Raw genomic sequence first — 14,189 nt, 5'->3', positions numbered from 1 at the left:
CTTTGGGCCAGCCATTATTGGATATTCAAAATCTGTCAGCTCCAGAATTTGCTACCTGCAAATTTCAGATTTCCATCCCTACTGTGGATTGTTACAGGCCAGGATATAAATACCCTAACTCGTTACAAAAGAAAATAATGAAACGAATGGAAAGAAGGAAACAAAACTCAATTGCTGGATAAAATAAACATGTCGTTTATTTACTGTTGAAGAATGAATGTTTTAGGTGTAACACGTGTTAATGTCTACGTGGGTGTCGCCATCGTTTGTTGCGGGACTGGTGATGTAGAAAGAAATGCGTGTTCATCTCACCATCGTTTGTTCGCGCGTGGAAAGAGAAGTGTGTAATGTAGTGGAACGAGAAATGGCAGTCCGGCATGTAGAAAGAGAAAGTGAGAGAGTTGACATCAGTTAAGCTGCGCACCATGTTAGCAGTCAGCTACGCGGCGGTGTTCTCAGGCACGAGTTGTAGATACGAGTTGTCTGGTTGATTGACCAAAGAAAAATGGGAAAAAAGAGTGAGAAAGTCAATCCAGTTCATGGAGAGAGAAAGCGTATAAAGTGTACATACTGTCTGTTAGCTTTTGCCCCACATAGTAGTAGGTGGCATGAGGCGCGCAGGCGCGCGCGCCCCGAAACAGAGGCGGCTGGTCCGGCGACCTCTCAGCTCGGAAGCAGAATTGAAAAAGGGTAGGAAACAGCTTGTCTCTTGCTTTTATAGTTGTTTCCGGTGGTCTTTTGCGCATGTGTGGATTTCCTTTGAAAGGGGAAGTGACATTGCCCATGTGTGCATACGTGTGCATATATGTGAGTACCTGTGTGTACATTAGCGTGTGTGTGTGTATACACGTGAATGTGAGTGTATATACGCGAACATGAATATATGTACGTGTGTGGACATGTGTGGACGTGCGTGCGAATGTTTGTGTGTGCGTATGTATATGACAAGTAATATAGCTTGACATGTGAATGCGTGTTTTTGTGTGAGACTAGAAAAGGCTCGCGCAGGATGAACAAATCTTGCATGAGACTTTCATGCATTTACTTCACCTCTTTATTCCTGAAGCTCATCACAAAACTGTCTTTCCTTTCTTGCATAATTTGGCTTATCTCAGAATTTCTACCACAGTCAAGCTTATTTTAGCTCGATTCTTCTGGTTGAATATGAGACAGGAAATCACTGCCTGGATCTGTTCCTGTTTATCCTGCCAGAAACCTAATATGACCTCCTCTTGAAACTTTTAATACTCCCAATGCACAATTTAACCATATCCATAATAACCTAGTCTGACCTTGTCTGATCAGCGAAGGTTACTCCTATCTGTTAACTTATATTGATCATTTTTTTTGTTGGTCTGAAGTAATATTCTGTTTAAACTGTGGCACCTGCCCTAATCATGGGCTGACTTTTGTGTTATGTTGTCCCCCGCATAAGGACTAATAATTATCACCCAGTTTTCAATGATATGATCAAGCACTTTCATCATCAATTGAAATCGCTTTATGTGCAGCTCCTGATTCTCAGTGATAGATTGAATATGTACCTATTGCTCTCCTCGGTTGCTATGCTGCTATTAAGGAGGATTTTGGATATTCCTCAACAGAACTGGTTTAGGGAATTCCATTGGTATTACATAAATCAAGGTCGAACATTTGTCCAGATATAATCAGACGCAAATGCTATTCTTTTAATTAACCCTCGGCAACAATGTATCAAATTAGAAGTTCTAAAGACATTATCGCATCAACTCATGTGTTTCTATGGAAAGACTCGGCAAAAAAAAAAAAAAAAAAAAAACTCCACACACCAGTCCTTATCATGTGCATGCAAGAATGGAAAAATTTGTTACTCTAAACATTGGAGATGCAAAAGAGGTCAAGATTCTCCTTTTCTCTCTATTTCCTCTTTCAAATCTTATTGACGAATAAATTATTGAAAGCGCAATAAATTTTGTGTTCTCAGTTAGGGGCAGGGGATATTTTCGACTTGGACAGCTTTTGCTTTATCCCGTTTAAAATACTCCTCCTCTGTCAACATTAAAACCTTGGATCTAACTTTATGTTCTTGAGGTACTGAGTGTTGCATGATAATGACACACTGAAGACCGAGGGACAAGTAGTTAGGAATTTATGAGCAAATAAATAAGAATTATCTCCCTTTAATTGACCGCCGCCATTTTCAAACAACTAAGATGCCGTCGCCGTCTCACAAGACTTTTCAACTTTAGTATGTAGATTGTGTATTAGCAACTTCTACGCGATCAGGTTAGTTTTCATAAACATTATTCTCTATATTGTATCAACTCTAATAAACAAAATCATTCTGAGCTAAACCACAGAAAGCTTTCCTTTTGTTGTTATTGAAATTGAACCGCATGGGAGGCAAAAGTGATATTTTGTTTTGACACCTGTCAGGAAATGGAAATAAACAATAATGAAGTGAATTTGTTTACTTTTATTTTTTAATAATTCACCAATACTACTACTACTACTACTACTCTTTAATTGCTTCATAATATTTATAGTTTATTTAAAAGATAAACAAATCGGCTTTTTTGTTTACTTCTGTAACGACTATAGCATGTTTTTTTTTTTCCATCATAAAGTTTTAATTTAAGACTTGTTAGCACATTGACTGATTTTATTACAATGTTTATGAATTTTTTTGAAAATAGATTTCCGGGTTTTTTTTTTTTGGGGGGGGGGGGTTAGAACGATAATTGGGTACTCATGCAGAGAGTGATCCGTGCTGAAATAATAACGTTATTATTTAAAAAGCCATTCGTAACCTGGGGAGGGAATTTTGTACCTATTCTGTACTTTAACCTTACAATTGAATAAAAAACATATAAAACTTTAATTAAACGTGGAAATACGATTTAAAAAATAGCGCGGATCACTCTCTGCATTAGCACCCATTTTACGCTAAATTTATGTGTGAAACTTATTCCCCCTCTAAAATTCATTTTTATTTTATTTTATTATTATTATTTTTTTTTTTTTACGTCTAACTTTTTCATGCTGTTAAAACAAATAGATTCCTGTTTTCTCTTTTTTAATTAGCACATAGAGTGTAAGAGTTGAATAATAATAAATTTGAAATTTACAATTATCGGTGCTATGCAGAGAGTGATCCGCGTTATTTTTAAAATCGTATTTCCACGTTTAATTAAAGTTTTATGATATGTTTGTTTGTTTTTATTCAATTGTAAGTACAGAATAGGTACAATACTCCCTCCCCTCTCCATGTTAAGAATGGCTTTTTTTAAATAATAACGTTATTATTTCAGCACGGATCAATCTCTGCATGAGTACCTAAAAAAAATAATATTTCTATTATTTTTCAAAAAAACTTTAATTGTTTATTTTGTAAGTATATTCCATAAAGAAATTAAACAAACCACTTTAAAAACTGAAATTACGAGTTTTGTATATTTTATTCGCAGTTTTGTGTTAAGGGTGTCAAAAATTCCCCCAAAATTCTGACACCTAGATTGTAAGCACAGACAAAACTTTATGAAATTCATTTTTTAGTACTGAACATGATCTGACAAATGTGCTATTCTTTTTAAGGACGATTTTTAAGAAATGGCAAAATTACATTTCTAAGAAATGAATAAATAATAATTTCTAAGAAATGTCCGATTGAAATAGCTTTTCGTGAACCCATTGGGTAAAATTCATGCGATTTTGAACTGAAAGTGTAGTAATTTTTGTCGAACAACGGGATGTGTATCAGAATTTTTGTAGGATTTTTTGACACCTCTCTCTAACACGAAACTGCAAATAAAATATAAAAAACTCGTAATTTCTCTTTTAAAGGTGGGTTGTTTATTTTCTTTATGGATTATACTTCCAAAATAAACTATTAAAGTTGTTTTAAAAGTTATACAAATATATATATATATATATATATATATATATATATATATATATATATATATATATATTTTTAAACAGTAATGAAATTAATTGAATGTTACGAGGTCAGTATTTTTCAATTTTTAAACTTTTAAATCTATCAAATTTTTTCTATTGATTCTATTTTTACGATATTTTCAGTATCAATGTGAAATTTTATGCTCTTTCCAATAAACTGAATATAATATTTTAGACAAACGTTTTTTTTAATTCATGCCCCCCCCATTTTCAAATGTCTATTAAAAAGTAAATAATTACAGTGAATTCATTTCATTTTACTAGTTTTTACTTGTATTTTTTGTTATAAGTGTCAACAATTAGTCATACCTATCTTATGTTATCACTAGTGGCCATTTTTGACTTGCATGCGCATAAATGTTAACGAGACTATGAGAAACTGAACGATATAGCAACCAATTTTTCCAACTGAACTTATACTTTGCAAGTTATTTTGTAACCTACCTGCATCAATTTTTGGTGTTTTTTTTTTTTTTAAGTAGTTTTAAATTTTTACATATTCATGTGCACAAAGAAATTTACATTTGAAATTTTGGAGAGAATTGTTAATGAAATCGCATGAAATCTTTTTTGTAATTATAATATTTTTTTTTGTGAAAATATTGAATAAACCATATTTAATTCAATGATAATAACGTTAGTTCAAGAAATTCATTTTCTGTCGAGTTAAATTGATTTCATTAATATGGATTTTAGGGGTTCTTTTTGCCATGTTCCTGAAATATTTATTTATAATTTTTAATTATTAACACGTACGAGGTGCCTTCAGACTTTTATTTTGTGCAGGCATTTAAAATTGTTGTAGACTCTTGAAAATTCAATATGTTATTGCTGTATATCTTACTAGCAGGACCCATTAATCGGTGTTGCCCAGTGGTAGCATCCCCTTCACCCCTGCATAAAAAATTAAAGTATGTGTGTTGTTGTAATCCAACCACCAATCTCCTCATGTTAAGAACAGCTTTCGAAATGGACACCCCCAACCTCCCTATGTCAAGAACAGCTTTTGGAATAGACACTCCATTTTGTGAGTGGGGGTGTGATTGTCAAAAAATTTGCTCAAAATGGAACTTTGATAATCGCTGTCAGAATTCCTACGTTTAAATACTATGAACGAACAAAAAAATAAAATTTGCTGGTTGCAGTGTCAGTCGGCCTGTGCCTACTAATCTGGAAAGCAGGATATGGTTCAGGGTATGGTATTTATGTTGACAAGACTGGAGTTTAGGGTGGCAAAATACTCTCAAACCTTCTATCATGTTAAGCAAACTAAATTCCTGTAATCACCTATATGTTACCATGTAAATGGTATTGAAAAAAAAAGAAACATTATAAACAGAATGTTTTCTTTAAATAATAAACACTTATTATTTATTTATTTTTTAATTCTGTATATATATACAGAATTTTGTTTATATTATAAACAATATAAATAGAACACTTTATAATCAACATAAACCGTTTTAAATTTTAATTTCAGACAACACAAACAGTAATTTTTTATAAGTTTAAAAGAAATATTGTTCACAGACATTTTTCAATATATATATATATATATATATGTCTTATAAGTATATATATATATATATATATATATATATACTCATAAGAAAATAAAATTGTGGGAAATTAGGCAAAAACAAGTTATTTAGGTTTGTAACTTATTTGCGTTTAAAAATAAAAACAAAACATTTAACATTAGTTATAAGCTTTTAAAGTACATAAAAATATTTTTCAATATATATACATAAAAGCAATTGTATTTTGCTTTGTGACCTATTTGTGTTTAAAAATAAAACATTTAATATTAGTTATTACCTGTGTGAGCCTTCAGAAAAATTTGTTTTTTAATTGAGCAACCCTCTATAAAAAATGAAAATAACATCGAGTACCCTTTCGAGCACAAAAAAAAGAAAGAAATTACTTGCCAGGCTCAAACATGTAATGCTAAGAGGAAAACGGGGTGAAGAAAAAGGAAACACTTTAGTCGCTTTACCTACGGTGAACTTATGACGTTACAGGCCTTTAAAACATATCGGGAGGTGTGAATAACTTTGCAAACCAAATAAAATGAGTACAAAAGTTTAACATGCCTACAATGATGACGATGCTCCTCTCCCTCTCTCTATCTCTGTATATATTTGCTTTCATAGTCTCTCGCTCGCGCACTTGCTTTTCTGTAAAACCTCCAAGTTCATGCTTATATGCTTGTTTATGCAGAAAAAAGTGTAATAAGCATTAATATAGTAAATGAAGTATTATATTTTGGAAAAAAGGGGGAAAAATACAATTATTTTGTTTTAGGTTAAAATGATAGCAGGGTGTAGAGAGAGCAGCCATGTTTGTTAAGGTCTAGCATGTTCGTTTATTTAAGATGATGTGTATTCCCGAATAAGTGATTTGTCAACTTGCAACAAATGAGAATAGTGGAAACTGTATAAAGGAGGAATTATTATTTTGTGACGGGAAAAGGAAAGGTAATGGTTTGTGTATGAGTTTATGAGCCAGTTATGAAGGTAGACAGGCTGGTATATATATGATGTGTATATTAGTTCCCGGTGTTGAGTGGTGGTTGTATGAGAACATTAGATTTAGAGGGAAAAGTAGTAATTACTTCCTCTAAAGTAGGGAAGATTGTAATGATGGTGCTCCTACGATACAATGTAGGATTTTATTATAACAACTAAATATGTTTATAATGTTCTAAAGTTACATAAGAGAGTGGCTAATAGTGTAGATATTTGTATGTGGCATCTGTTGTTGCAAACTTATGGTATTTTGGTCCAGAGGGGAATTTCTGCAATCAAAATATTATATATGAAGAAGAGATGACTAACCAATCTTTATGATTTCAGGTTCAAATGAACAGTACAGTAGAAATTGGAATACACCCTACTAAAGCCTGATTGTCACAGCTGGTGAATTTCAAAAATGCAATCTGGACATGAGGACACTTTTGAATAACGATATGCAAGAAAATTCTTTTAAAATTGGAAAAAAATGCCACAGAAACGTATGGAATGCTTCAGACTGCTTTTGGACCATTTTGCATGAATTGAACCTCAGTTTTTGAGTGGCATAAAGATTCAAGGAAGACAGGGAATCTGTGAGAGATGTGGGAGGAGTAAGAAAGTTGATTAGCCAAATAAAGAATTTTATGGATAAGAACTGTCATGTGTGTATAGAGGCAATAAGTGCACAATTTGATGTCAGTGTGAAAACTGTATACACAGTTATTTGTGAGGAACTGAAGATGTGGAAGATTTGCACAAAGTTTGTCTCAAGGGTGCTCAAAGAAGATCAGAAAGAAAGACATTGTCATGACCAAGATGGGCATTACAAGCGTATGCTATATTTTCATGGACATCGGCAATATTACATACCTAATGTGCTTCAACAAGTCATATCTTTTTTATTTGTTGGTCAATTTTTAAAAGAATTATATTGATGGAAAAAGAATAAAATAAGCATTACAATGTTGTTAATTTATTTTTCTTTTATGCGTTCAATGTTTTTATGCTCCAAGTTAATGAAAAAATGGTAAAAAATGACAGCAACAAAAAGGGAAACACTTTTTTCAATGTTTTCATTTTATATGTTACATTTGGAGACACATGCGCGGGGTTAAATTTGATTGGATATGGCTGAAATTTTACAGGCTATATAAACAAAGAAGTCCATCTCTACTGGTGTTTTGATTTTTATTTTTACGACACAGGAAGCAAAGTTACGACCGAGTAAAGTTGACGAAGAATATTTCAAAATTGATAGATAAATCGACATATATCATCCATTTTCATATAGATAATAGTTTCAAAATTATTTTCATGTATAATATGTAAATATTTGATAATTATTAATTTGCGCAAAATTTTATTTAAAATGTTATCTTTTATAGAAATCAAATCTGCTTACAGAAAAACGGTCGCTAAGCGCTAATGCGCTGAGCTGACTAAAGCATTCTCTTAAAAATAGAAAACTGTATTTCTGCTTTCGTCTTACTAGACTAGTCATTTTTTATTCTGAGTTCGTCAATTTAAAACAATAATTTTCAAGTTTTTCAAATTTGATTTCTAAACAATACTTTTTTTTAACAAGGTAGTCACCACTTATCAAGGCCTGGAAGGATGCGGGACCCGAGCCACTGATTGGTGCATATCGCTGAGCTAGACACAGCCCAGATCATGGCCATTCAAAGAAGCAGTAGACATTCAGGAATGCAACACACCAGTTATTTTGCCCAGAGAATTTGCCGTGCGACAACAAAAGCAGCAATCAGATTAGCAATACGAATGTGCATGGAATGCCAATCTATAGATCCAGCGCCAGTTCTCTGGGAGAAAGGAAAACTGGAGCTGAGCAGCAATTGGTAATAGTTGGGAATGGATATTACACACTATGGTGCTTACCATTTTCTAACTATCATGAATTGTGGCCCGTCGCAATTTTCAGTGTGGAGGCTGTTAGCATAGCAGGACTCGCCAACTATAATTCACCAACTGGAAGCAGTCTTTTGTGAACATGGTCCACCTTGCGAACTACTGATAGATAACGACACAGCCTTCTGCAGCAAAGAATTCAGGAGGTTTGCAGATGAATGGGGCATGAACTTGAGATTTCGCTGTGCATATACCCCAGCTGGGAATGGTATAGCAGAGCAATGTCATCGCACTATGAAACGGATCGCAGTTAGAATTCACTGCTCCATACCAGAGGCTGTTTACTGGTACAACGTGACTCCAAAAGATGGGGCATCATTGACCATACCAGCCAATGCTATATACCGGTATGAGGTCCAGGTGAAAGGAATCGATGTCACGCCACCAGTAGCAGGCTCAAACATAGTCCCGACTAAATTATAGACTGTGTAGGTGAAAGCACCAGAGAGTCGTTATATCACGAGATTTCGTGAGGATCGTGCAACCAAGATAGTTAGTTCACAGTCTGTCTTGGTGGATGGGTGCCCCAGCACGTGAAGGACCTGCACTCCTGATACAGTGTACTCTCACTAAAAGAAGATTCCAACAGCATAACAACTTCGGAGAGCAAGTCTGAAAGTCTGATACTCGATGACGAAACAGAGTCTGGAGATGGTCATGAGGCAGGAGTAGGAGAAGCACACGCTCCTGATGAAGCTCATGGTTCTGAAGAAATGCCACAATTGCAAAGAAGCATCTGAAAAAACGACCTCTGCTAAGATGTTGCTCGTGTGATAATGAGATCAGGGGAGAGTGTAACAATGGTCATGGAAACAAGCATCCAAGGGTGCCATGTGCATGTTGTAAAAGTCACTGACACTCGAACTCAAAACTTGACCGATAGAAATAAAAAGGTTACATATGCAAATGTGGTTGAATTTGAGCATATAAAAATATAAAAAGGCGGTATTTCTTTCATTGGTGAGGACATTCTTTTTTGACTTGCAACCGTTTGAACATACAGTTAATTCGCATGTCAATGGGAAGAAAGAAATACCGATTTTCTACAAATGTTGAAAAAGGAAAAGAAAAAAGATTGTCGTGTTTGCATATGTTGAGAACATTGCAAGCTGAAGAAAAAAATTTTTTTGCACAAACGTTTGACAGTATTTGGCAGTTCAAAGGCAAACTTTAATTTCAACACTTCAATTCATACTAGAATTGTTCACATGGACCTGTAACACAATGAATAAAGTGATAAATAATAATCAGTTCTCAGATTTAATCAAGTGAAACGTCGTGAGAATAAGATCCAAGATGAGAATAACAGTAATCTGAACGATCCAAGTAATATATATTTGAATAATTGATTATAAATATCTTTCTTTAATCTAGCAAAACCTGATGCCAGGATTTCTCTGCATGAAACTCTTGTTACGCTGCTGACACTAATTTCTCATTTACACGTGATATTTCGATTTGTTGGTTTATTATTTCTATGCAGTATTCAGTTTGAAAATTCTTATCCCAAGAAATTTTCTTAGTCCAACTTTCTATTATGAAATCAACTAATATCCATTCTAAGATGTTTTTCTTTTCTTTTTATTTTCAAACATTTTTTGGCTCATCATTTATTACATTAATTTTATATCAGCCAATGTTATGTCTATATGGATTATCTATATATTTGCAGCTGGAATAATGGAACTTAGTGAACTTGCGAAAGCCTGTCGAAATTTGACTTCTGATAAAGTAACAGAAAGAAAGGTGAGCCTTTTGCACTTTAAAGCAATCTTATAATAGCAGAACACAGATACGTAATAACAATTTGATTTCTTTTGCATTGTTTTTACAATGTAAAAATAGCCAACAATCATACAGTAATGTCATTAAAATGATTCAATTTTAAAAAGCAATTTCTAATCTAGGCAAAGTTATATCATTTTTAATTGAATCTAAATTTACTATAAACTATGTCTATTCAAGACGGATAACCTCAATTCTATTAAATGCTAATTACTGGGTTTATTCTGTTCTTATAAATAAAAAAAAATAATAAAAGCAAATTATTTGTGACTGTAGTAAGTTCAGTTTTGATGAAATACTAGGTTTTAACAGGATTGTAGAGTCAGAAGATCTAACTTTGATCCTGCAACCAATTTTGCCACCTGACACTGAAACAGAATGCAGGGAGAAGTAGATTCAAGCCTTTTCTATGACTGCATTTACAAAAACATATATTGCACCAGACTAATTTAAATTTTGTTTGGCATAAATTTTTCTGTGTACTTAATACATATTAATAAATTCATGCCATAATAATAAAACAAAATGTTCATTATATATCAAAATGAATGAAATTTCCATCTTTCCTAGCTGTATTCATGCCAAAACAGATTGAGCTTATTTGTATACAATATATTATTTTGTAATAATGTATATATAGTACATTGCAAATGGTCACAAACGCCGTTTGATTTGTTTAATTTGCATATTTGTTTTATAAACTGCCTCTAATTAATTAATATCATGTAATATACTGTTGTAATTGTGCATTATCGTATTTTCATACACACACACATATGTAATGTTTTCATCGATAGTAAAAAGTCTGGGGTTGCTGGATGCTGAGAACATATGTTGAAAATAGATGCTACACTTTATCTTAGCCAAAAAAGTAATGATAAAAATGTTTTTTGTTTTATGGCTTGTCATTTTTAAATGAACAAAAAAAATGATTTAAGCTATTATTTTGTTATGATGGGAGTAGTGTAGTATCCATTTTGTTGTCATAAGATCATCTCAGGAATTACCTCCTCTTTTTTCTTGGGGTGAGAGTAATCCTTCCAGGTATTTCATCATCCTTTGAAGGAAGGGACAATTCTAGTGTTATTTTCCTAGTCTTCAAATTCCACCATTTAAGCAAGTAAGGTAATAAAAATGTTAACACTACTCAGTTAATTTTCGCAACTTTTGTGAAGAATGAGAAGATGCTTTTTATGATGAATTTTGTCATGTAATTTGGAAATAAATGTGGAGGGATGAATCTTTTAATGATGGTGGGAATGTAAAACAAACTACCCAATTCCTGAAATTTTCACTAAAAAATTATTTAGTTGTAAATAATGTAGATTAAAATTTGATTTTTTTTATTTTTTATTTATTTACGTTCTCTCCTAACAAGGCATATCACCACTTAGACGTAAGGGGCTACTATTTGGGACCATGCCTAGGAAATATTAACAAGATGTTGGTTTATATTATATTTAAACTTCTACATATCAGTACAGTCAGGGAAGCAGGTAGCAGGAAGGGAATTCCAAAGTCTAGCTGTTTAAGGGAAGAAACTATTAAGAGTAGAAAGCTTTCTGGCATTTAGGGACCTCAACAGTGAAGAGGTGTGATTTTGTTGATAAGCAAGTTTTTTTGGGGATATGTACGTCAAGGGGGCACAAGTGCAACAAGATCATCAGAGCACATTCTATTAAAATACTTGTAAAACAGGCACAGAGATGCAACATTGCAGTGAATATTTTTATATTTATTTTACTGAGTGAACATTGAATTATAAAAATGTAAAAAAAAAAAAGTCAATCTTAGAAAAATATGTGAAAGACTGAAAGTAGTCTCATCCCAACACTTATAATTTGATGTTCATAATCTTTTTTTTTTCCTCCATGATTAAATGACTAAAAGATTTTTTTTACAATATTGTATGCCAGATTTTATTGTACTTGAATTCTTGGAATTGATGTAAATAATGTACTAACTTTATTCATCTCGATTTATTTCGCTGTTTAACGATAAAGAATAAAAGTTACATGCACATGATACAAACATACCATGATTTGGACATTCACATGATAAACTAGGCATAAGCAAATAATTTCCCTTGAATAATATAATCAGCAAATAGAAAATATATCATCCGTCTGGTTGATCTTAAATTTTTCAGTTAATGGAAGCGTACAAGATTTACTTTCTCTCTCGTTGTGAGAATCTTTTCTGTGAAAAAATCTTTTAACACACTATTAAGAAGCCATCTTCGCCTCTGGAATTTTTTCGAGTTTACTGATTGACTTTCGACAACTCAAATTATTACAATTACTATCGGACACTTTCACTTGCAGTTCTACATCTAAGCAATCAATATTTTCTTTGAATTGTATCACATTTTTACATTTCCTTCATCAGACTTCATTTGGAATATCCTTTTGATATATGCACTTCTACATTATTATCAACTTTTACTGAAATATGACTTCTCTCATATTTTGAAGTTTTCAATTAAACCAGTAAAATTAATTTAACCAGTAAAATTATAGCTTGCCTATAAATATTATTTTGCTAACTATTTTTTCCTCTGAGGATAAAAGTCATTCTTTGAAACTTTATGGAATAAGTAAATTTAAAGGTTTCAACTTGTATTCCTTGTCAAGCAATAAATGTTGTAAATTCTAATTTACAAAGTTAAATTGATTTCTTATATCAGTGCTCTATCTCGAATATTGAGCTTTTGCATCTGGTTAGGATTTCCTATAAACATGAGTATAAATATTTATACTCGCTGTAAGTTTATAGAATTATTTAGTTTGTAAACTTGCATTTTCAGAACTGTATATATTATGTACACATCGCATCCACTGAAAAAGATGTCCACATCAGATAGCCAAGACTTGCAGTGCATTTAATCAGCTGAAAGTTGTATGGAAATCTACCCTCTTGGAACAGAACAAGAAATATTTTTTTTAGAGCTGTAGTGGAAACTATGCTACTTTATGGTTCACCAGCATAGACTCAGTAAAAAACTTAAAAGTAAGTGAGATGGAACTTACACTAGAATGTTCCAGTATTAAATTTAAACTGGAAAATACACCAAGCCATTAGCTGTCTGTTTGGTCAGTTGCCCAGAATCTTTTCGGTAGTAAGATAAAGAAGAACACAATATGTCAGACATTGCTACAGAAGAAAAAATTAGGTCATCAGTGATGTGATACTGTGGAATCCTAAGCACGGAACCGCTAAAGTAAGAAGACCTGTCAAGACGTACGCAAAATTATTGACAGAAGATACTGCCTTACATCTTCCTAAAGCTATGTAAGGTAGAGACCTGTGGAGGGAAAGAGTCAAGTTGGTTCGGGCAACCCACCCAATACGATGGTGATGATATATATTCTACACATAAATAAAATGTAGTAAAATAAAGTTTTGAGGTGAAAACATGTTAACATGTTGCAATTATGTTTTCCTTTTAGCATGGAAAAAAAGCAAGTCTTTTCATTACATTTTCTGTTTTTTTTTTATTCTGTTTTGTTTTCAGTTAGAAATTATTAATTATTTTTCATTTTTCCCTAGAAATATGCAACTCAGTTGCGCCAGCTGTTAAAAAAGAAATCTATAATAAAATATTTAGACAGCAAATCAGGAAAATTTGCTTGGACAGATATCCTCAAGGTAAGAATCATTCCAAAAAAGATCAAATGTTAAATAAACATTGTAAGATTGCTGAAACTAATCCATTTTATATTGTATCAATACATGGTGTTATTTATGAGAGAAAATCTATGTAAAACATTTTTCTTTTCTCTTCTTAAATTTGTTGTTTGTTGCCAAATTGTTATTCTGCCATTAAATCAGGTTCTACTTGTTAGATGGTTGTTCTTGGGTTTACTTATTATCTATAAATGTTGTATAATACTTATATTGAGAGTCTGCATATTAGCTTTGAATTAATAACTAATTTTGTTGCATAGTTTAAAAATTTATCATTGCCATTAACTTCTTCCTGTTCACATTTTTTTTACAATTACCCATTCAAACAAGACATTTTTT

General features: G+C 32.5%; 1 protein-coding gene across 1 annotated transcript in view; it reads left to right on the top strand.

Moving 5' to 3' along the window:
• Positions 1 to 2,161: 2,161 nt before the first annotated feature.
• LOC145286064 (serine-protein kinase ATM-like) overlaps positions 2,162 to 14,189 on the top strand; it is a 153,619-nt gene continuing 141,591 nt past the window's right edge. Inside the window, exons 1-3 of the mRNA XM_080134737.1 lie at positions 2,162 to 2,265; positions 10,051 to 10,124; positions 13,713 to 13,811. Coding sequence (XP_079990863.1) covers positions 10,059 to 10,124; positions 13,713 to 13,811 — 165 coding nt within the window. The 5' untranslated portion in view covers positions 2,162 to 2,265; positions 10,051 to 10,058. The remainder of the gene's footprint in view (positions 2,266 to 10,050; positions 10,125 to 13,712; positions 13,812 to 14,189) is intronic.

Source organism: Euprymna scolopes, chromosome 10 (assembly GCF_053919585.1).
Source record: "Euprymna scolopes isolate OS-2025 chromosome 10, ASM5391958v1, whole genome shotgun sequence".
Classification (NCBI taxonomy): Eukaryota; Metazoa; Mollusca; class Cephalopoda; order Sepiida; family Sepiolidae; genus Euprymna; species Euprymna scolopes.
Note: the sequence above shows the minus strand (reverse complement) of the source record. Positions and strands in the feature narration are given on the sequence as shown.